At 39.6% G+C, this 21,381-nt stretch overlaps 1 protein-coding gene across 2 annotated transcripts; it reads left to right on the top strand.

Moving 5' to 3' along the window:
• The first annotated feature begins 195 nt into the window (after nt 1-195).
• Nucleotides 196-9,688, top strand: sirt5 (sirtuin 5). 2 transcript variants are annotated; one of them, XM_046836843.1, is made up of 10 exons: nt 196-264; nt 2,317-2,438; nt 2,547-2,680; nt 3,309-3,380; nt 5,145-5,298; nt 5,401-5,488; nt 5,572-5,625; nt 6,839-6,962; nt 8,989-9,104; nt 9,460-9,688. In XM_046836843.1, exons 2-10 carry the CDS (start codon nt 2,342-2,344, stop codon nt 9,530-9,532), a joined length of 912 nt encoding a protein of 303 aa, XP_046692799.1. In that variant the 5' UTR covers nt 196-264; nt 2,317-2,341; the 3' UTR covers nt 9,533-9,688. The 2 variants fall into 2 exon arrangements, with proteins under 2 accessions (XP_046692799.1, XP_046692800.1); XM_046836844.1 differs by lacking the exon at nt 9,460-9,688 and adding an exon at nt 9,295-9,450.
• Nucleotides 9,689-21,381: the final 11,693 nt, after the last annotated feature.

Raw genomic sequence — 21,381 nt, forward strand, 5'->3', positions numbered from 1 at the left:
CAAACAAACAAATAAATGTATAAATTAATAAATACATGGATCAATGAGCGAATGAATAAATTAATGCATACATACATTTTGGCCAATACAAAAGGGCAACATTAAAATGATTTCATTTAATGTATTTCTACTTTTTTATTTGGCCTATTTCTGTCCTTATTTATTTATTTACTTAATGACGTCACGTGTCGTCCTCCGCAGGCGTTCCCCGGTCTCTTAGACTGCTGTCCGGCTGAACACTGTTTACAGAGAAGCCGTTTCCAGGTGAGCTCGAGTGATTAGTAATGTATACTGCGCTTAATAAACTGCAGCCTTGACTTTATTTGGTAATATTGACAAAAAAATCGACTGTATTAGCGTCAGATATTTAATGCTGCTGTCTTGCCAGTTAACTTGTATTTAGTTGTTTGTGTCGAATCTGCGATTTGTGTTTTCATGGTGTAAATCCCGCTGGCGCTGTTTACTAGGGTACTCTTTATTTCAGTAGTAACACGCATTAGGTTTTATTTTCACTCTTGCTGAAACTAAAGATAAAAAGTGAAAAAAAAAACAAATATCCCAAATACACCAAAATGGTAACAAGGACAGTAGGAAACACTGACACGGAAATACTGGGTATAGTGTAGATGTACAGTACCTGTCAAAAGTCTGGACACACCTTCTCCTTCTGTGTTTTTCTTTTCTTTTTTATTCTTTTCAACATTGAAGACATCCAAACTATGAAAAAACATGCATGGACTGATGTAGTTAACAAAACAGTGTTAAACAAACCAGAATATGTTTTATATTTTAGATTGTCCAAAGTAGCTCCCTTCAGCTTTGATATCAGCTTGGCAAACTCATGGCATTCTCTCAGTCAGATTCAGGGGGTAGTGCACAGGTGAGCCATGCCAAGTGTTCCTTTGTGACAGTTCTTGAATTCTTAATGTGCTTTAGACCATCAGTCGTCTTGTACAGAGTAAAGGGTGACTACAGAGACAATAGCCCTATTAGTGCTACTACAACTACTGAACAAATCCATATTATGGCTAGAAACACTCAGTTATGTTATGTGAAAAGACAGTCCATCATTATTTTTTAAAAACGGAAGGTCAGTTCATCCTAAAAATCTCCAGAGCTTTAAATGTATCCTCAAGTGACTTCTGAGAAATACATACAGCTCTACGTTGAAACAGGCTCATAAGGACCATTCCAGGAGAGGAAGTCGAAAAGTTACTTCTGCTGCAGAAGATAAGTTTTGTAGAATTGCAAGCCTTAAAAACCACTGATTTACATAAGTGCAGCAGATATATTTCAGCATACACTGTTCAGAAGAGACTTCATGAGGCCTTCATGGTCGAATTGTGGCAAATAAACCATTGCTTAGGAAGAACAACAAGCAAAAAAGATTTGCTTGGGCTAAGAAACACCAGACATGGACATTAGATTAGTGAAAAAAATGTTCTTTGGTCTGATGAGTACACATTTGAGATTTTTGGTTCTAACCACTGTGTCTATGTTAGACTTATAGAGGGTGAATGGATGGCTCCTGAATGTGTGGTTCTCCCTTCGTGAAGCATGGAGGAGGAGGTGTGATGGTGTAGGGGTTTTGTTGGCGACACTTTTGGTGACTTCAGAGCACACTTAACCAGCATGGCTACCATAGCAAGTGTGACATCTGGTTTGCATTAAGCAGGACCATAATTTGTGTTCCAACAGGACAATATCCTATAGTAAGAGTTATTTGTTCAAGATGGAGAGTAATAGAGTGCTGCATTAGTTGACCTGGCCTCCACAATCTCCCAATCTAAATTCACTTGATATGGTTTGGGAACAGAGAGTGAAGATAAAGTAGCCAACAAGCACTCAACACCTTGAGGAACTCCTAAAGTTGTTGGAAAATAAACAGAGTAAAAAAATGCTAAAAGCGTGAAGAGCAGAAAGAGACTACTTTTTTATTCCATATACGTTCTTTCATAGTTTGGATGTCTTCAGTAATAATGTACAATGTTGAAAATAAAAATCAAGAAAACCCACTGAAGAAAAAAGGTGTTTCCAAAAGGTACTGGATAAGTAAACACAAATGTCACAGTTTGTCTGTAATGACAGGGTTGAAAACATGTGTCTGCATACAAAAAGTATGCGGACACCTGACCATCACATTTACCTGAGCTTCATGAACATCCCATGCGTATGATGATCAGATGTCTGGATGTTTTTGGCCATACAGTGCATTTACTTTCTTCTCTTTCAGAAAGGTTACACCCAGTATGTGTATGTGTGTGCATTCTTATATGATTTTAATACACATTTTTTCAATGTTTGTGTTTGTTTCAGAATTGTGTGTGATTTTGTAGCCCTGATGATAGTGCAGAGATTGGTGTGTAAGGCTGTAACCTGTTATCAAGGTTGTGTCAGATTCACCTGGTGGATGCCTAAGATGTCCAGGCCAAGCTCCAGTAGAGCACACACACACACACACACACACACACACACACACACACACACACACACACACAAAGATTTGAAACATAATTGACTATAAAACTGTGTATGTGTGTGTGCAGATTTAGCAGCTTTTCGTAAAGATTTTGCTAAGGCTAAGCACATCGCGATAATCACTGGAGCTGGAGTCAGTGCAGAGAGTGGAGTGCCAACCTTCAGAGGAGCTGGTGGCTATTGGAGAACATGGCAAGCTCAGGTAACACGCACAAATCTTTCATTTTCGAGACAGTTTACTAGGAACATCATATCATGATTGTATGTACTCCAACACATCAAAGAACATACTTAAGCAGAAATCAAGATTCATCAGACCAATCAAAGTTTTGCTAGTTTTCAGCTGTGCGATTTTGAGTCTGTGCTCGCTACAGCTTCAGCTTTCATTTCTTGGCTGACAGAAGTCGAAGCCCACTTTGACTTCTGATGTTGTAGCTCGTCCACTTCAAGGTTTGACACGTTGTGCATTCTGATTTCATTCAGTTGTACATAGTGGTTCTGTGAATTTCTGTAGTCTGTCTGTCAGCTCAAACCAGTCTCAACATTCTCTAATGAACTTTCAATACATTTTTCTGCACATCTTCAGACTTGTAGCTCACTTGAATTTTTTTTGTTTTTGTTTTTTTTTGTTTTTGTTTGCACCATTTTGAGTAAACTCTAGAAACTGCTGTGTATGAGAGAAGCAATTAGAAAACATCAAAAATCACGCGGTGGTCATAATGTGATGTGATTTATCAACATGTTCAAGAACTTCACTGACCTTTTATACATGCTGTGTTGCATTGCATTGAATATGAACTTGCAAAAATCAATGGTTTTTTTTATTGCAGGATTTGGCCACTCCAGATGCATTTTCCCGTGATCCATCTCTGGTTTGGGAGTTTTATCACTATAGGCGTGAGGTATCCTAGTAACAGGGCATAATTATCTTTTGATCATAAGAACATTTCATCATGTTTTTGATTGCATTTTTTCACTTATGTTGGCACTATGCAGCTGTGGATAGGGACCACCATAGAACCATTGCTGAACAGAACTTATTTAAATTGTCTCTGTTTCTGACCAAAGAAATGCTTTTCCAAGATACACTATGTGGTCAAAGTATGTGGACACCTGACCATCAAATCTATATGTGCTTCATTAAAATCCCATTCCATATTTTCCTCTCAATTTACTGTTAAAATAAGCTCCACCCTTCAGGGTAGACTTCGAATGGATACTCAAGCATGGCTGTCAGACTTTATGTTCATTCAGCTGCAAAAACATGAGTGAGATTTGGCACTGTTGTTGGGTGAGGAGGTCTGGGGTTCAGTCAGTGTTCCAATTCATCCTAAAGGTGTTCTCTGGAGGACACGCAAGCTATTCTACTCTGACCTTGACCAACCATATCTTCATAAGGCTCACTTTGAGCAATGTAACGCTGAAACAGATTCAGGCTTAGTGCCAGTAAAGGGGAATTATAATGCTACAGCATACAAAGACATTCAATATATTAAAGGTTGACCGATAGTGGATTTTACTGATACCAATAGATAGATTGGATAGTATTTGTCAAAAAACCAATGAATTAACTGATGGATGAATTAAAATGAATACTGGATTAAAAAAAACATCCATGTAAAATAGTACTGAATTTCATTAAAAAAAACAGTACTGAATCATAAAAATGTGCAACAAAAAGTAACTGTATGTATAAATAAATATAAACAGTTACATACAAAATGTATTAAAAAAAGACACTTCAAATAAACAACACTTTGTGTCAGGGATTCGCCTTTAGAGGCCACTCTCGTACTGTATAAAGCAACCCGGAAAAACTATTTATATGGATTTTTGCTGATATCTGATGTCCAGCAATCATCTATAGTTTACCGATTAATCTGCAGTATCTAATAGACAGTTGTGTGCTTCCCACATGGTGGCAACAGTTTGAGGAAGAACCACATATGGGGTATGAGGGTCGGTGTCCATATACCGTTGACAATAGTGTATTTTAAGGTTAGTGGACTTTTTTTTATTACAGTAGTGACACTGAACTGGTAAAAAAAATTGGCTGGTCCTTGATGGCTGGTCATACCAGTATAACACACTTCTTTGTAACTATAATGTCAGTATGGCTGCTGTGATGATGATCATGACTAATCAGGTGTCTTTCTACTGATGGATGGAATAGGAGGACTGAAAGAATATTAAAAATTGAATGCATGTTAATGCATGGCTGTCTTATTTTCAGTACATGGAAATGCAGTGTGCCAATGAATTTTTAAAGTTATTATTTTTACACTTATTTTTTAAACAACATGGAGGTGTTGTTTTACATTTTTTTTGATGATCATCCCCTGGTACTATAAACACTTTATGCCTGTTCTAATGAACAGTCAGTAGTATAATTTACATTTACATTTGGCAGACGCCCTTATCCAGAGTGACTTACAACTGAGAGTAAGGGCCTTACTCAAGGACCCAGCAGTGGCATCTTGGTAGTGTTGGGATTTCAACTTGTGACCTTCTGATCCATTCTGATCTCAAACCTCTAAGCTATTACCTCCCTTAATTATCAGGATCATTTTAATAACCATGGATTATACCATATATTACAAACTTAACCAACATGATCATTTTCATAAACAGTATTCCCAATTACATAAAAAATTTTTTTGGTGCAGGTGATGCGCAGTAAGGAGCCAAATCCAGCACATCTGGCTATAGCCGAGTGTGAGGCCCGCCTCAGTCAGCAGGGGCACTCTGTAATCGTTATCACTCAAAATATTGACGAACTGCACCATCGAGCAGGTTCCAAAAATGTTCTGGAGATCCATGGTGAGTAGAGTCGTCTGACCCACACACACGGTACATTAAGTTTCACCGGATTGCGAATTATTATCACTTGCTTTATATTACAACTTGCTTTTTTTCATGCAGGAAGTCTGTTTAAAACTCGCTGCATGAGCTGTGGTGAAGTCAAGGCCAACCACAAGAGCCCTATATGTCCTGCTTTGGAGGGAAAAGGGTAAATATCGACACACACAAAAGTGCACAAATACAAATACTGCATATTTACACTTTGTGTTTGTTTTTTATTTGCATTTTTAGAGCACCTGATCCCAAAGCCAAAGATGCAAGAATACCAAAAGAAGATCTTCCCAGGTATGTGTATGCGTCTGTGCAGACGAAAGCTTTTGGTGTGGCTGCAGGTTTTCATTCCAACCAATCAGTAGCCTCACCTGATTTGTCTTGTTAAATCAGCTCATCTCGGTCTTTGATCAGTTAATAAATTGTGCTACCTATTAGGTGGTAATGAAAACCTGCAGCCACACTGACCCTATGCAGATAATATGAAAGCCCCCTGATTCAGAAGATTCAAGCGCATGCATTCACGTGTTTCACCACTAGATGGTAGCAGATACTAGTAATTGTGACGCACTGCATTTTCGGTACTGAAAATGTCCTTGAAATGAACATTGCCGTTTCTCAGTGTTGTGACATAAAATCATGATATCAGGGCAACATGAGCTAAGAAAAGCTTTGTTCTCCACTTTTGCATTCATATGCTACACAGGCATCCATGAATAGTTAGTGTTTTTCTGATTATTAGGGGAGAGAGAGAGAGTATGAGACCTTTTATACCATTAGATCATGAACAAATTCGCTCTCATGGACTCACAGTTATTGATGAATGTGGCATCATTGTGATTTGATTTCTGTTGCTTCTCTCAGGATCCTGACCTGAAGTGTTTTACCAACTTGGCTCTCTTCAATTCTAGAAGGTCATGTTACCTTAAAGCATTTAAGAATATGATTATGTCCTAATACATTGTTAAGACTTCTCACGTTGCTGAATAGTGTTACATTTCATATATTCGAAACGTGATATAATGCACTAAATTAAATGTGTCTAAAAATGTTGCTTATAACGGGTGAAGGCAGCAGTGAGAAATTCTTCATAGCAGAAAAAAACCTGTTCGCGCTTCTACGTGCAGCATTTAGTGCATTTGCTAAGCATCTGTCACATTCGTTTAAATTCAGCAGGGGTGTAGCGTATCTCACACACCGTTAGCTGTTATGTGAATCAGTTAAGCACTTTCACACACCGCCACTCCGACTTGCTGTTTTAAAAGCAGATATGCCGACATGGATGGAACCCAATGACAACTGTCAAGCCACATAACTAAATCCACTGATGCCTGCAGTGACTAAAACATGGTTCTACTCAGCACCCAGTCAATGTTTCACGCTAATTTGTGTCAGGATCATATCAAATCAGGTGGCTTTCTAAAGAGTCATGAAATTTTTCTCAGCTCTGTATAATATGTTTTATATCTAATGATAGTAAGTAACATGAGTTTGTGTTTGTGTGTAGATGTGAGACACAACATTGTAGAGGTCTTCTGAGGCCTCATGTGGTGTGGTTTGGAGAGTCACTGGATCCTGATATTCTGACTCGAGTAGATCAAGAGCTGGATAAATGTGATCTCTGCTTAGTGGTGAGTGTATGAAAAATGATTTTTGGAGATGCTCTGACCCAGACGTCTAGACGTCACAATTGGCCCTCGTCACCTCACTCAAATCCTTCCGCTCACCCATTTTTCCTGCTTCTAACACGTCAACTTTGAGGACAAAATATTTACTTGCTGCCTAATAAATACCTCACAATAACAGGTGCCATGATGAAGAGATAATCAGTTTTATTCACTTCACCACTCATAATGTTATACCTGGTCAGTGTTAAAAGGTGATTAATTTTCCATCCCTGGGCAACTCTGAAGAGTTTCAGCTTTCAAGGACTTTATTGATGCACTCTTCTGAACACTATCGTTTCTACATTACGTTACGCTCCATGGTTAAAAAATGAGTCATTTTTGATGGTAAAGTTTGGACAATGGAAATATTTATTTCTTGGGAATCTTTGAATATTTTCTGACATGCAAATATGTTCATGCTGGTGGTCTTTAATCATGCTGTCATAATGTACAGACAGGAAGTACAAAGTAGTTTTTTTAAACTGACTATAATTTTTATTTTATTTTTTTTAGCAAGTCATTCCACATTTTGTCCCATTTGCTGTTATTAAAACCTCCACTATTTTGGGAAGATTTTTTTTTTAAAGTAATGCGCATATGTTGACAATGACTCGTTAATGATCGAGCACATTTACAGCACAGCGGATTTGCATTCAGTTTACTCCCACCAAACTTCACAAAGATCTGAAAACAACAACAAAAAATACAATGAAAACCCCAGGAACGCAGTACAGCCGTCGCCGAATTTAGACGAGAGTCAACACAAATGAACTCGCCCTCCTGTTATAGGAGCTATTCAATTTCCTAATCGAATAGTTAGTCTTATTTGTCCAGAGTTATTGATTTGTATTTGATGGTGTTCATTCAAGTCATTAATATTATGCAGTCGAGTTCCACAGAGTTATGCAGCAGAGTTAATTAACTGACTTGATTGCAGTACCTCGTGTCAGTTATATGTTCAGAAGCACATACGTGTCTCCTTTTATGTACAGATAAGATGCAAATGTTGTTCTGAACTAACCAGGTTTTTATAATGGATCAGTATGTGCTCTTGGGACTCATTTGTGAATAAAGTTGATTGTATCCAGTTTGACAAACGAGGCACTTAAATGCAACAGTAATCGACACATCAGCACTTATGACATCTTGAATCAATAAAACGCTGTAATTGCGGTGAAATAGGAATTTGTGGCCTATTGCATGTTGATTAGATTTTCCTCCCTGTCTCATTTTGCAGCATCGCAACACCACACAATCCCGGTTGTGCTGACTCACACAGGGGGCTCGGTTGAACCTTGTTGCTATTTGCATCAGATATTTAAGCAGTTTAATTCTCAATAAGAGGCCAGAAGATATACTTTGGTAATGTAGGTCAGTGCCAGAAATACACAGTGGACATTATGTAACGGTGAATCGCTTCTTCTGCTGGATCGAAGTTGTGTGATTTATATCCCTAACTACGTTGGAGTTTAATTGTTTTGGATCTTTGGGAGATTTACCAGTACTCAATGGAAATTATTATAAAATTAATACTGTCAGCTCAGTCGAAGCTTCGTGAGTAATGAGACTTTGCTTATGTTTGCTTCTGCTTGAGTGTTGCTAAGTGTTATACTCTTCATTGTGTGTGTGTGTGTGTGTGTGTGAGAGATAGAGGGTACGCCATTGCTTTAGTGTATTGTTACGCTACTCATGATTACTTGTATTTCATAGACCGCAACATGCTTTGATGCTAATTAATGAAAAGATGTCGAATGCCATCCAGCCTTTTTTTGTGTGATGAATCATGAGGACAATCTATATGTTAGAAACAATATTGGCATGAACCCCTTATTGTGATGTGGTGGCTTGAAATAAAAAAAAATGTTAACAGAGAAAAAACTCAAAATGGATTATAAACTATTTCATTACAAGAATTTAGACTCTTAAATTGTGTGACTGTGTGTGTGTGTGTGTGTGTGTGTGTGTGTATTCTCGGTTCTCTTGTCTCTAGGTTGGTACCTCCTCGATAGTTTACCCAGCAGCCATGTTTGCTCCTCAGGTGGCAGCTAGAGGAGTGCCTGTGGCTGAATTTAACATGGAATGCACACCTGCCACCATGAGATTTAAGTAAGTCACACACACACACACACACACACACACACACACACACACACACACACACACACACACACACACACACACACAGAGAAAGAGAGAAAATCTCCCTGCACGTTATTTCAGTTTCTCTTTTACACGCGATTGTGTACGCTCTCAAACACATCCCCGAGATTATTTATTCATTTATTTATTTTTGCAGGCTGACACATTTACATTTCTGCTAGACTTTAAAAACTGAATGCCTGTGAGGCGAGTGCATCCGGTTTTGAGTAGCTTCCTGTTTTGAAGTTTTCCATGATGCAGTATTAAAAGCAGCTGTGATCCATTAGAGGTGTGGCAAACGTCTCCACCTTCTCTCTGTCAGGTACCACTTTCAAGGTCCGTGTGGAAGCACCCTGCCTTCTGCACTGGCGCCCTATAAGAACGAGGGTGACTGAGGAATCCACAGGCCCAAAGGACCTGGTCCAGTACTTTATAACAAACATATTTTCTTTAAATAGGTGAACACGTTCTTTTACTTTTGTTCTATTTGATGTGAAGGCAAAACTGATGACTTTTGATGAAAATGTAATAAATTCCAATTATGCCTTTGATACTGACTGTTTGTTTTCTTTTATTAAATAGCTACATGATGTAATACGTAACACAAATTATGAAAACATGTATGAACTTACAACCATGGTCCTTGTGAATACTCGATTCTGATGCTGATTCTGACATTACTTTATCTCTGTGTATGATGTAATGGTGTATAGCAGGCCAGATTTTAGATCTAATCACCCACATATAAAATAACATAAAAATTAACTCTTAGTTTCATCATTTTATCCAGTTTTGCAGGATTTGGAGACTATTATTAGGTTGAGTGCATCCAAATTGTGTTAAGAACACCTTGTCATTATTTATTTCGCTTATACCATTCTCATTTGCCAGCAATGACCAGTTAAAGCGTCATGTTTGCAGAACTGACCAAAATGATAAAACTAAGAGTATATTATATATAATAATGGTCATTAGATCGGGACACTAAATCACAGGAATCACTGAATTGTCCGTTACACGTTTACCATGACTCCGGCTTCACTTGTGCAAACATGCAAACACTGATGTCTCCTATTTGGAAACTATTGTGTGCACAACATATAATATATGATATAAATCATAAAATCAAGCTACTCTTTGCAAAATTGTTTTTAGACATATACACTACATGGACAAATGCATGTAGTTACCTGACCATAAGTTTTGTATTTGTGCTTTTTGACCATCTAATTCCACAATTAGTTGCCATTTTGCTGTTATAATAATCTCCACTCGTCTGGGAAGCTATTCCACTAGATTTTATTGTGTGTTGAAATGTTTTCTCATTCAGCCACAAGGGTGTTAATAAGGTCAGGTATTGATGTTGGTAAGGTGAGGAGACCTGGGGTGCAGTGTTCCAATTCATCCCAAAGTTGTTTAATAGGGTTGAGGTCGGAGCTCTATAGCAGGAGATCCTCCACACCTACCCATGTAAACCATGTGTTCTCGGAGTTGGCTTTGTGCACAGTTACATTGTCATGCTGGAACAGGTTTGGGTCTCCTAATTCAAGTGAAAGGGAAAATTAAACTAGTAATACTACTGCATTGAAAACTTTATAAGTTTGTGGTAACAGTTTGAGGAAGATCCACATATGGATGGAAAAGTCATGTGTGTCAATACTTTTGCCCACATATAGTAGTAATTTAGTTTAAAAGAAAACTTAAAACCAGCAAATAACAACTTGCCTGTACAATGGATCTGTCTATTTAATTCGTTTCATGATTTTATGTACATTTTTGTGGGCTGAAATTGAGCTCGCCCTGGAATATATTGGCATAATGGATCGTTGACCAGAAAACTGTTACTGAAAATGAGTGTGTGGGTGAGTGGAAATTAGCTTGAACTCTTTCGGGTTAACTGTTTTGCTTTTTGCCCCTTTATTCTCTAAAAGACATCTCATAGATAATTTCTCAGACGAGATGATTACTTCGTTACTGTACTTAGGTAGATTTTTCTGGTATCAGTACTTTACTTCGCTATTTACTTTTCTTTTTTCACTATATACATTTTTGACACAAATATCTACTTTCTACTTCTTACATTTTGAAAACATACTCGTTACTTTAATTTGATCTATTTGGTGACATGAGCAACATTTGTTCTTCTCATTGTGCACCGTTCTCAATCTACCACTGGTGTATATGATATCCTGGCTCTCACACACCACAGATGTAGGCTAGATAATGAAGCCAACAACAAGTAAGACAGACGGCAACAAGAAGTCTGGTGTTAACGTGGATGAGACAGAGGGAGTCAGTGATGTAAACGTGACTGGGAACAGAAACATTCCTGATCACCTGATGATCATCATCTTTTCTCTGCTTGTGTTCTATATGGTGGATGTTCAGCCTGAATACATTCATTTTTTCAATACATAAATTTTTATTAATATATTATGATGTGAGGTCCAGTTACCAGCGTGACACTAAAACGTAGTAGTAACGGATACATTTTACTTAAGTACATGTCAGAGTCCAGAATTCTTTACTTTAACTCGAGTGAAAAAGTTTCAACTTTTACTAGAGTCTTTTAAAACATGAGTACCTGTACTTCTACTTGTTTTTCACTAAAGTTGGTCAGTAGGCATCAGTAGGTCTCTAAAAATGGCAAACAACTTATTTAATATGATAAAACTGCATTGCTTGCATGGTTTTAATGTACAAACACTTTTCCACTTTGTCTCAGTCCATTTTAAATGAGCATTGGCCTAGAGAAGACAGTGGTGTTTCTGGATCATGTTCACACGATCATGGATTCTTCTTTGCCTGATAGAGTTTAAACCTTTGACATGGTGGAACTGTTTTCACAGACAGTCATTTCTGTAGGTGTTTCTCAGCCCATGCAGTGATTTTTCTTTACAGAATATCTGTTTTAATGAAGTGGTGTCCAAAAGCCCGAAGATCACAGGCGTCCAATACAGATTTTCACCCTTGTCCTTTGCGCATGGAGATTTTTTCCAGATTCTATTAATCTTTTGGTGTTTTTTTGTACACTTGAATTAGGTTACTAAATAGGTTACTAATAGTTGTCACTTTATTTACTAAGCTAATTTGATAAATTTTAGTAATGATTGCATGATGTGTATGTCTGGAACTTGTTATGCATCTGTATTGGATCAAATTTGTACAATTAAAATTTTAGTCTTATGGAACATTAGGGTTTGCATCTTAAATGAGACCACACCGGCTCTTATTTCTGGAATCGAATCTTTTGAATATAATGTCACCGCTAATTAGTTTCTCACACAAACGAATCCCAAGCTACCATTTAATTCTGAGCAGTCACTGAATAATCTAATGTGCTGTAATAAGCTTGTTCCTTTATAATTTGTTAAAAAGTGAGCTATTGAATTGCATGGCCTTGTTATGCTTCTCTCACTCGACTCTATTATGCAGTGTTCGAATTGACACAATCGTGTAAAAGGTGTTCTGTGTCTTTTCCATAGAGTCAAAAGCACAAGCTGCTTGATGGAAAGGGATTAGCTTTTTGTTCATTCTTCTTTTCTTTACTGTGTTTTACCAAAAAGATTTTAAAAAGTTGTACTTTCACACTTGTCAAAAACACCAAGACAATAACATGTCAAAGCTCAGTAAAGTGCAGAGCTTTATTTGCATACCTGAGATCTATTTTTATGTATTATTTATGTTTTATTTTTAAGAGTCACCAACAGCTGGAAGCAAATACCTTGTGTGTGTCAATACATTTGGCCAAAAAACCCTGATTCTTATTCTTATAAAAATGACACATACTCATTGTACATTGCTTTAATTTTTTTATTGCAATCCAAAATCAGTCAAATTTTATTTTTTATTTCATCAGCAAGTTGAATAAAATTATTTAAATGAAAAAAAAAACTTTCAATCTATTACTTGTAAGAACCACTTTCACACATGGCACACATTCTCAATCATATTTTGATTTTGACATGGGCACTGTGGACCCTTCAGCATTCTTGTGTTGCCTTGGCCTTGTGCTTGGGACATATCTGCTGAAAAATTTATTTCTCCCAAGTTTATATTTTATTCAAGAACTTTGAGGATGGATTTGAAGTGTAATTAATATCAACAGTCTACTACAGTGGCTCCAAACCACAGGTTACATATAATTCAATTCAATTCAATTCATTTTTATTTGTATAGCGCTTTTAACAATGAACATTGTCTCAAAGCAGCTTTACACAGATAATGTGGTGATTAAACATAAATATGTTCTTTGTAAGTATGTTTGTCCCTGATGAGCAACTGTGGCAAGGAAAAACTCCCCGAGATGGCATAAGGAAGAAACCTTGAGAGGAACCAGACTCAAGAGGGAACCCATCCTCATCTGGGTTGCACCAAATGTCCATTTGAAGCAGATATACAATGTTGTGGGGTACAGTGATGATGATCAGAAGCAAACTGCACTCCCGAGTCAGTGCAGCAGACCGCCGACACCAACTACAGTCCAATCCGTCCTCAAAGCACCCGTTCTACTCCGGAATTAAGAGACCGTCCCGAGCTGCACAGAAGTGTGAAGATCCAAGGAGGGAGAGGGGCAGGAACACTGGTCACTGGAGCCTCAGGAGCATGTTTAACTCGACCGAAAGAGAGAGAGAGAGAGAGAGAGAGAGAGAGAGAGAGAGAGAGGGTGACGGGAAGAGAAGGATATGGATTATTAAGTGTAACTATTGGTGTATGAAAGTTAATGTCACTGTGCAGTTTGGACTCCGGCAAGACTCGCTATGGCAGCATAACTAAAAGGGAGAACCAGAAGGTAACACAGACATGAGGGATCTCTGGGATAAGAGGCGACCCACCACACCACCGTCAACAAACCTGAGTGAGCGTGTGAATGTGAGGGACGACAGCATACAAATATACCAGTTCACCAAACACTCTATATCCATGTTCCCTCCAGATCTGTGCCTTTACCTAAGAGAAATCTACTGATAAAAGGCTTGACTAAATAAATACGTTTTCAACCTCGACTTGAACACTGAGACTGTGTCTGAGTCCCGAACACTGATTGGAAGGCTGTTCCATAACTGTGGGGCTTTATAAGAGAAAGATCTGCCCCCTGCTGTAGTCTTCATTATTTGAGGAACCAACAGATAGCCAGCACCTTTTGATCTAAGTAGGCGTGGAGGATCATACTGGTACAGAAGTTCACTCAGATACTGCGGTGCGAGACCATTGAGTGCTTTATCGTCAGTAGTAATATTTTATAGTCAATGCGAGATTTGATTGGGAGCCAGTGTAGACTGATTAAAACAGGGGTGATGTGGTCATATTTCCTAGATCTAGTGAGGACCCTTGCTGCTGCATTCTGGACTAACTGAAGCTTATTGATGCACTTACTCGCACACCCAGACAGTAAAGCGTTACAGTAGTCTAATCTAGAAGTAACAAAAGCATGAACCAGTTTTTCTGCATCCTGTAACGACATCATATTTCTAATCTTAGCAATATTTCTAAGGTGAAAGAAGGCGATTCTGGTGATATTATTCACGTGAGACTCAAAGGAAAGACTCGGGTCAATAATCACACCAAGGTCTTTGACAGCCGTACATGCTGAAACAGAAACACCATCCAGAGATGCTACGTAATCGGAAAGTTTACTTCTAGCTGCATGTGGTCCTAGTAAAAGTACTTCCGTCTTATCTGAGTTGAGCAGAAGAAAGTTATTAAGCATCCACTGTCTAATGTCCTTTACACACTTCTCAACATTGTTAAGCTGATCTCTCATCTGGCTTTGCTGAAATATACAGCTGTGTGTCATCAGCATAGCAATGGAAGCGAATCCCATGTTTATGAATAATTTCACCAAGAGGCAGCATATATAAAGAGAAAAGCAGTGGGCCTAAGACAGATCCTTGAGGAACACCAAACTTTACCTCATAGAGCGTGGAGAACTCACCATTTACATCCACAAACTGATAGCGATCAGTCAAATAAGACCTGAGCCAAGAGAGCTGTTCCTTTATTCCTACAACATTCTCAAGTCTAGCAAGCAGTATAGTGTGATCAATGGTGTCAAAAGCTGCACTAAGGTCGAGCAAAACAAGTAAGGAGACAAAACCCTGATCAGAGGCCAATAACAGGTCATTTACCACCTTAACTAGCGCCGTCTCTGTGCTATGATGAGGCCGAAATCCTGACTGATACATTTCAAAATGTTATTCATAAGCAGATGTGAGCATAACTGCTGTGCTACAACCTTTTCTAAAATTTTGGATATAAAGGGGAGATTTGATATCGGTCTGTAGTTGGACAACTGACATGGGTCAAGGTCAGGTTTCTTAATAAGGGGGTGGATAACTGCCAGTTTGAAGGATTTCGGTACATAACCAGTGCTAATGGAAGAGTTAATTATTTTTAAAACAGGTTTGATTACCTCTGGAGCTATCTGTTTAAAGAAACTAGTAGGCAAGGGATCGAGAATACAGGTTGATGATTTTGATGAGGAGATTAATGAAATTAAGTCACTCTCATGAATAGTAGTGAAGCTTTGTAATTGATTGTCTGCTATAATGACACTGCTGTCTACAGGGTTACTTGTAAAATAATTTGGATTTATATTAACCGTCTGGATTTCTTGCCTGATGTTTTCAATTTTATTATTAAAAAAGTTCATGAAATCATTACTACCTATTGATGGTGTGCATGTTAGCGCAGTGCTTTTATTCCCTGTTAATTTTGCTACCGTGCTGAATAAAAATCTAGGATTATGCTTGTTATTTTCTATGAGGGTGGAGAAATATGCTGATCTGGCAGCACTAAGAGATTTTCTATAATTTAGGAGGCTCTCCTTCCATGCTATTTGAAATACTGTTAATTTTGTTTGACGCCATTTACGCTCTAGTTTTCGAGTGGTCTGTTTTAAGGTGCGCGTATGATCATTATACCACTGTGCTAATTTTTCTCCCTGATCATTTTGGTCTTAAGGGAGCTACATCATCTAGAGTGTAACGTAACGTTGTTTCTAGATGTTCAGTGGCCCAGTCGAGCTCTGCGGGTCTGACGGAGATCTATCTAATATCGTAATATCGGAAGATAATTAATAAACGCGCTGCTGTAGCTGACGTGAAAGTACGCTTAACACGGTAACGTGGTGAGGTAGAAATGCGATGACTAAGGCAAATTTTAAACGAGATTAGATAATGGTCTGAAATAGCTTCAGACTGTGGAATTATGACTAAGTTTTTATTTTTAATCCAAATGTTAACAACAAGTCGAGTGTGTCCACCACTATGAGTGGGTCCTATAACATTCTGATTAATTCCGACTGAATCTAGAATGGACACAACTGCTGCTCTTAAGGAGTCTTCCTGATTATCAAAATGAATATTAAAGTCTCCAACAATTAATGCTTTGTCTAAAGAAGTAGCTAGATTTGTAATGAAATCTGCAAATTCTATCAGAAAATCAGAGTAGGGCCCTGGGGTCTATAAATAATAATTAGTGGAATTAACTGACTTGACCTGCTTTCAGACACTGAATATTTTATGTTGGTGTAGAGAACTTCAAATGTTTTACATTTGTGTTTAGTCTTTTGTGTGACGTTTAGATTATTATTATAAATAGCTGCTACTCCGCCTCCTCTGCCATTTAGACGGGGTTGGTGTATGTAACTATACCCAGGAGGACTCGCCTCATTTAATGCTACATATTCATTCGATTTAATCCACGTTTCTGTCAAACACATTATATTAAACTCCTGGTCGGTAATAATTTCGTTTATAGTAAGCGCTTTTGGCGTGAGAGATCTAATATTCAACAATCCTATTTTTAGATCAGAGGTGCTGGCTGTGCGTTCAGTCCTATTTAATTTAATGTTAATCAGGTTACTTAAACAGACTTTCTGATAGTTCCTATATTTTGGTTTTGCTCGGGGGACAGACACAGTCTCAATATGGTGGATCCTGGTGGCGACTCTGTGCAGCTAGCAGACGGTCGGTTTAGCCTGTCTGTCTGCTCCCTGGCCTTGGCTCTAGACAGTCACTTGTTAACTAGTGCTGTTCTGAGACTATGACCTATACTACAAGAAATGAGAGCAGCACCTTCCCGGGTGGGATGGACACCGTCCCGCCCTAACAGGCCAGCCTTGCCCTCAAAAATGCTCCAATTATTAATGAAGCCCACATTGTTTTTGGAGCACCACTCGGACATCCAGCAGTTCAGCGACCATAACCTGCTGTAGGCTACATCGCCACGTCGCATTGGGATGGGGCCAGAGCATACTACAGCATCGGACATTGCCTTCGCTAATTTACACACCTCTATAATGTTACTCTTAGTAACCTCTGACTGTCGAAGGCGTATATCATTAGCTCCTGTGTGAAAAACTATCTTAGAGAACCTGTGCTTTCCTAAGAATCTAAGCTGACCTGCTATGTCCGCGCCCTGGCTCCCGGTATACACATAACCTGTGCTGCTGGTGCCCCTAAAGGTCTAGCTAGTTTCACGTGCCTCAGAATGGAGTCTCCTAAAACCAGAGCTCTTTCAGGTTTCTCAGCGGGTGCTTCACTGAGGAGAGCAAACCTGTTGGACACGCGAAGCGGAGAGGAATGGTGCTCCCGTGGGCGAGCCTTAGCGTTAGCTTTGGCTTTGCGAGTATGCCGCCGAGTCGTCACCCATTCGCCCGCTGCGAGGGCTCTAATGCCGAGTCGGGGAATAGTACCTTCACCTAGGGCATCCAGACTTTCCCCTGCAGAACTTGGACTGCTCTCACACTCACTACTTCTCTCTAGACTCTGGATGCGCTCCTCTAATGCTAAGATCTTCTCCGTCAAAGAGCAAACTAGCTTACACTTCTCACAGATAAAATTATCGCTAACAACGGAGAAAGACTGACTAAACATGTCACACTTCACACACTGAGTGAACTGGATGTTCGCCATAATAGAGAAATTACGTACCTTAATGTGATTACTGTAGTGTTTGTTTGTAGTTCTGGTGAATATCCTTCACTCACTGCTTTCAAACCCTCAGACAGGGAAAAAAGCGCTCTTCCGACAGCAAAAATAGTCGAGACGGAGCCAACGGAAAGTGAAGGATGCAGGAAATCAAAACGATATTTTGATATTTTAAAGCGAAAAAAGTGAGAAAAAACGAACTATAAAAAAATTTTAAAACGCCGATACAAACACAATTCCCGGTGAACAGTTCAACAACAGGAGTTAATCACCTATCACTGCACACCTTAACAATAATGGAACAGTAATGATTTTGGGTGGTGTTACCCAGATGAGGATGGGTTCCTTTTGAGTCTTGTTCATCTCAAGGGCTCTTCTTCAGACCATCTCAGGCCTTCTCCTTGCCACTGTCACAATTGTGAACAGCTTGCTCATATTTGATAAATGTATACATTTTTCTATTACTATTTTTTCCCTGTAAAGCTGCTTTAAGACAATGTCCAATGTTAAAAGTGCTATACAAATAAAAATTAATTAAATTAAATATTTTTAGCATGTTGTTTTGTCATTTCCTTTTGTATTTTGCTTCATCTACTATTTTTCTCCTTCAGTTTTGACAAGAAGGGCTTCTTGTTCTGACGTTCTGAGAACGAAATGTGTCCCCAGAGCATGATGCTACCAACGCCACAGTGGAAGCGGGGGCTTGGCTGAGCTCCTGGTTTGTGAATATAGGGTAAGGCCTGGGGAGAAAATCTGTAAGAATTACACACCTGTTGGAGATTTGTCTGATCAGTGTTCTCTGCTGTAGTAAGTGTGGGAGAAGTATAAGAGGAGTGAGAAAAGGGTGCTTCGAAAGAGAGAGACCCTGAGAGACATGTCTGTATGTGTGTAAAAGGGAAATAATCAATCAACAGACCTGATTTGGTCAAAATTACTGGTCTTCCTTCCTCTGGGAAGGAAAGCAGGGCACGCCACCATGGAGTCTTCGCCACTGGGTGAGCTGGTGAAGGCACTCGTTGAGCTCCAGCAGACCCAACACCAGGACCAGAGTGGCGACGAGATCCTCGTCTTCGTATTGCTGGAGCAGTTTTTGCTCGGCTTCCGCCAAGGATGGCAGAGTGGGTCCAGTGCCAACGTCCGGCGGCAGTGGATAAGGCGGTCCAGCTGGCTGATGACCAGTTCACTGCATACCCAGGGCCGGCGAACCCTTGACTTTTACCTCTAGCTTTCTCTCTCGCGGTCATTTCCTGCAATCACTCAACCTCCCCTTTCCTCTCCTACTGCTCATTTCCCTGTATCTGTGTCTCCTGTCCGAAAGGTGGGTGAATCGGACCATGCAGGTGCAGGGGGGAAGCTGCTGGCATTGCGGGGAACCGGGTAATTGAATTGGGGGTGATGGTCCGGCTCCCCAATCAAGTTGGAGCATACTGCATACCGGTGAGTATTCAAGACTTTCCGTGTCTGTTGATGGGAATGTGTGTGGGTTGGTCCTGCTACAAGGTGCAGCAGTGTAGAATGTGCACCATGTTGTTTGGGGAGGCAGTGCACAGGCCGTCAACGTCAGCTCCACGTCCGACAGACATGGGGAGAGTCGAAATCCTGAAAGAGATCTTGAGTGATCAGGGCACGGCCTTCTTGTCACGAACACTATGCGAACTTTACGGATTATTGGGGATTTAATCGATCCATACTAGCCTGTATCATCCTCAAACCAACGGCTTAGTGAAGCAATATAATCGAATCCCCAAAACCTGATCCAGACTTTCATGCATTAGATACACAGAACTGGAATAAGTGGCTCGAGCCCCTATCATTCACATAACAAGAGGTCCCGCAAGCCTCCATGGGGTTTTTCCCTTTTGAATTATTATACGGCCGCAAGCGCACGGGGTACTTAATATTATCCGTGAAAAGCTCTAAACTACTTGTGAAGTGGCAAGGACCCTTTGAGGTTACACAGCGGGTTGGAGATGTCGACTATGAGGTAGGAAGTTGCAACTAGAGTTTGCGGATGTCCCTACCTGGACAAACAAACCTTATAGAACACCATATTGAGACGCCTCCAGGTATAGCACTGCATGGTCACCCATACCGACCACCCGAGTCTCACAGTGATTGGAGCAGCCCGATGGTCTTGGTGCCCAAGAGTGACTAGTCGGACCGTTTCTGTGTTGAAAGTCAATGCAGTGTATAAATTCCATGCGTATCCAATGTCTTGCATCGATGATCTGCTTGATCTGTTAGGCACGGCATGCTTTTATTCAACACTAGATTTAACCAAGGGATATTGGCAGATCCGCTTGACTCCAATGTCTCGTGAAAAAACGTCTTTTTCCACTCCATTCGGTTTACACCAGTTCGTCACACTTCTGTTACTGGCTGACTGGCTATTATCTGAGGTTTGTCCTGAAGTATTCGGAAGTCAGACAGCTTACCATCCTGAGTCGGGCAGTGGGGGTATGTGGCAGCGAGGGCATGGCCGAGGGCCAGTTTGTGAATAGAGGGCGAGGCCTGGGAGAAAAAAAAAGCGGTTTAGGAATTACACTCCTGCTGGAGATTTGTCTAATCAGTGTTCTCTGTCACAGTGAGTAAGAGAAAAGGATAAGTGGAGTGTGAAAAGGTGCTTCAAGAGAGAGAGAGAGAGATGTGTGTGAAAGGGAAATACACAATAAAGAGACCTGATTCGGTCACAATTGTTCACCGCTCTACTGGTCTTCCTTCCCCTGAACCATTGCTCTCCTACAGCCATATTTCACTTCCTCAGTGTAACCCAGCAGTGATTACTGAGATGTCCAAACTTATAGATATTTTTTTATTTTAAAAGTTATCATTAACCTTCATAAAATGCTTCTTAGCCCTTCTTTCAACCACCTTCTTTTGAACTGAGTCTCTTTAATTACAGTGCTTCAGAGAAGGTTGATAATTATTGTTAAGAATTATTTATTTGACTAGAAATTTCACTGTGAGAGAACATGAAGTGACAGCAAGATTATCCGTGTTTATCATTCAGTTATTCAGACAAAAATGCAGACAAATTTCAGAGTCAGTTTGGGGTTGAGTACATTTGCAAGCCACCGTATGGCACAGTGTGGTGTCACCTTGATTTATTTATTTTTTGTCTCATCAGAATTCCATGATCTAGGTGAAATCCCCTTGAAGTCCTCCTCCTCCTGTTTCCATTGTGAACTGTCATAGTTTATAGAGAGACGCAGGTGAGAGGCACTATTATGTTTGACACTGAGTGGAGTTGCTATGAGTGGAGCTCTCAGCAGCATACAAGCAAACTGACTGGGTTATGACACATATTTCAC

Source organism: Silurus meridionalis, chromosome 23, assembly GCF_014805685.1.
Source record: "Silurus meridionalis isolate SWU-2019-XX chromosome 23, ASM1480568v1, whole genome shotgun sequence".
In the NCBI taxonomy this organism is placed as follows: domain Eukaryota; kingdom Metazoa; phylum Chordata; class Actinopteri; order Siluriformes; family Siluridae; genus Silurus; species Silurus meridionalis.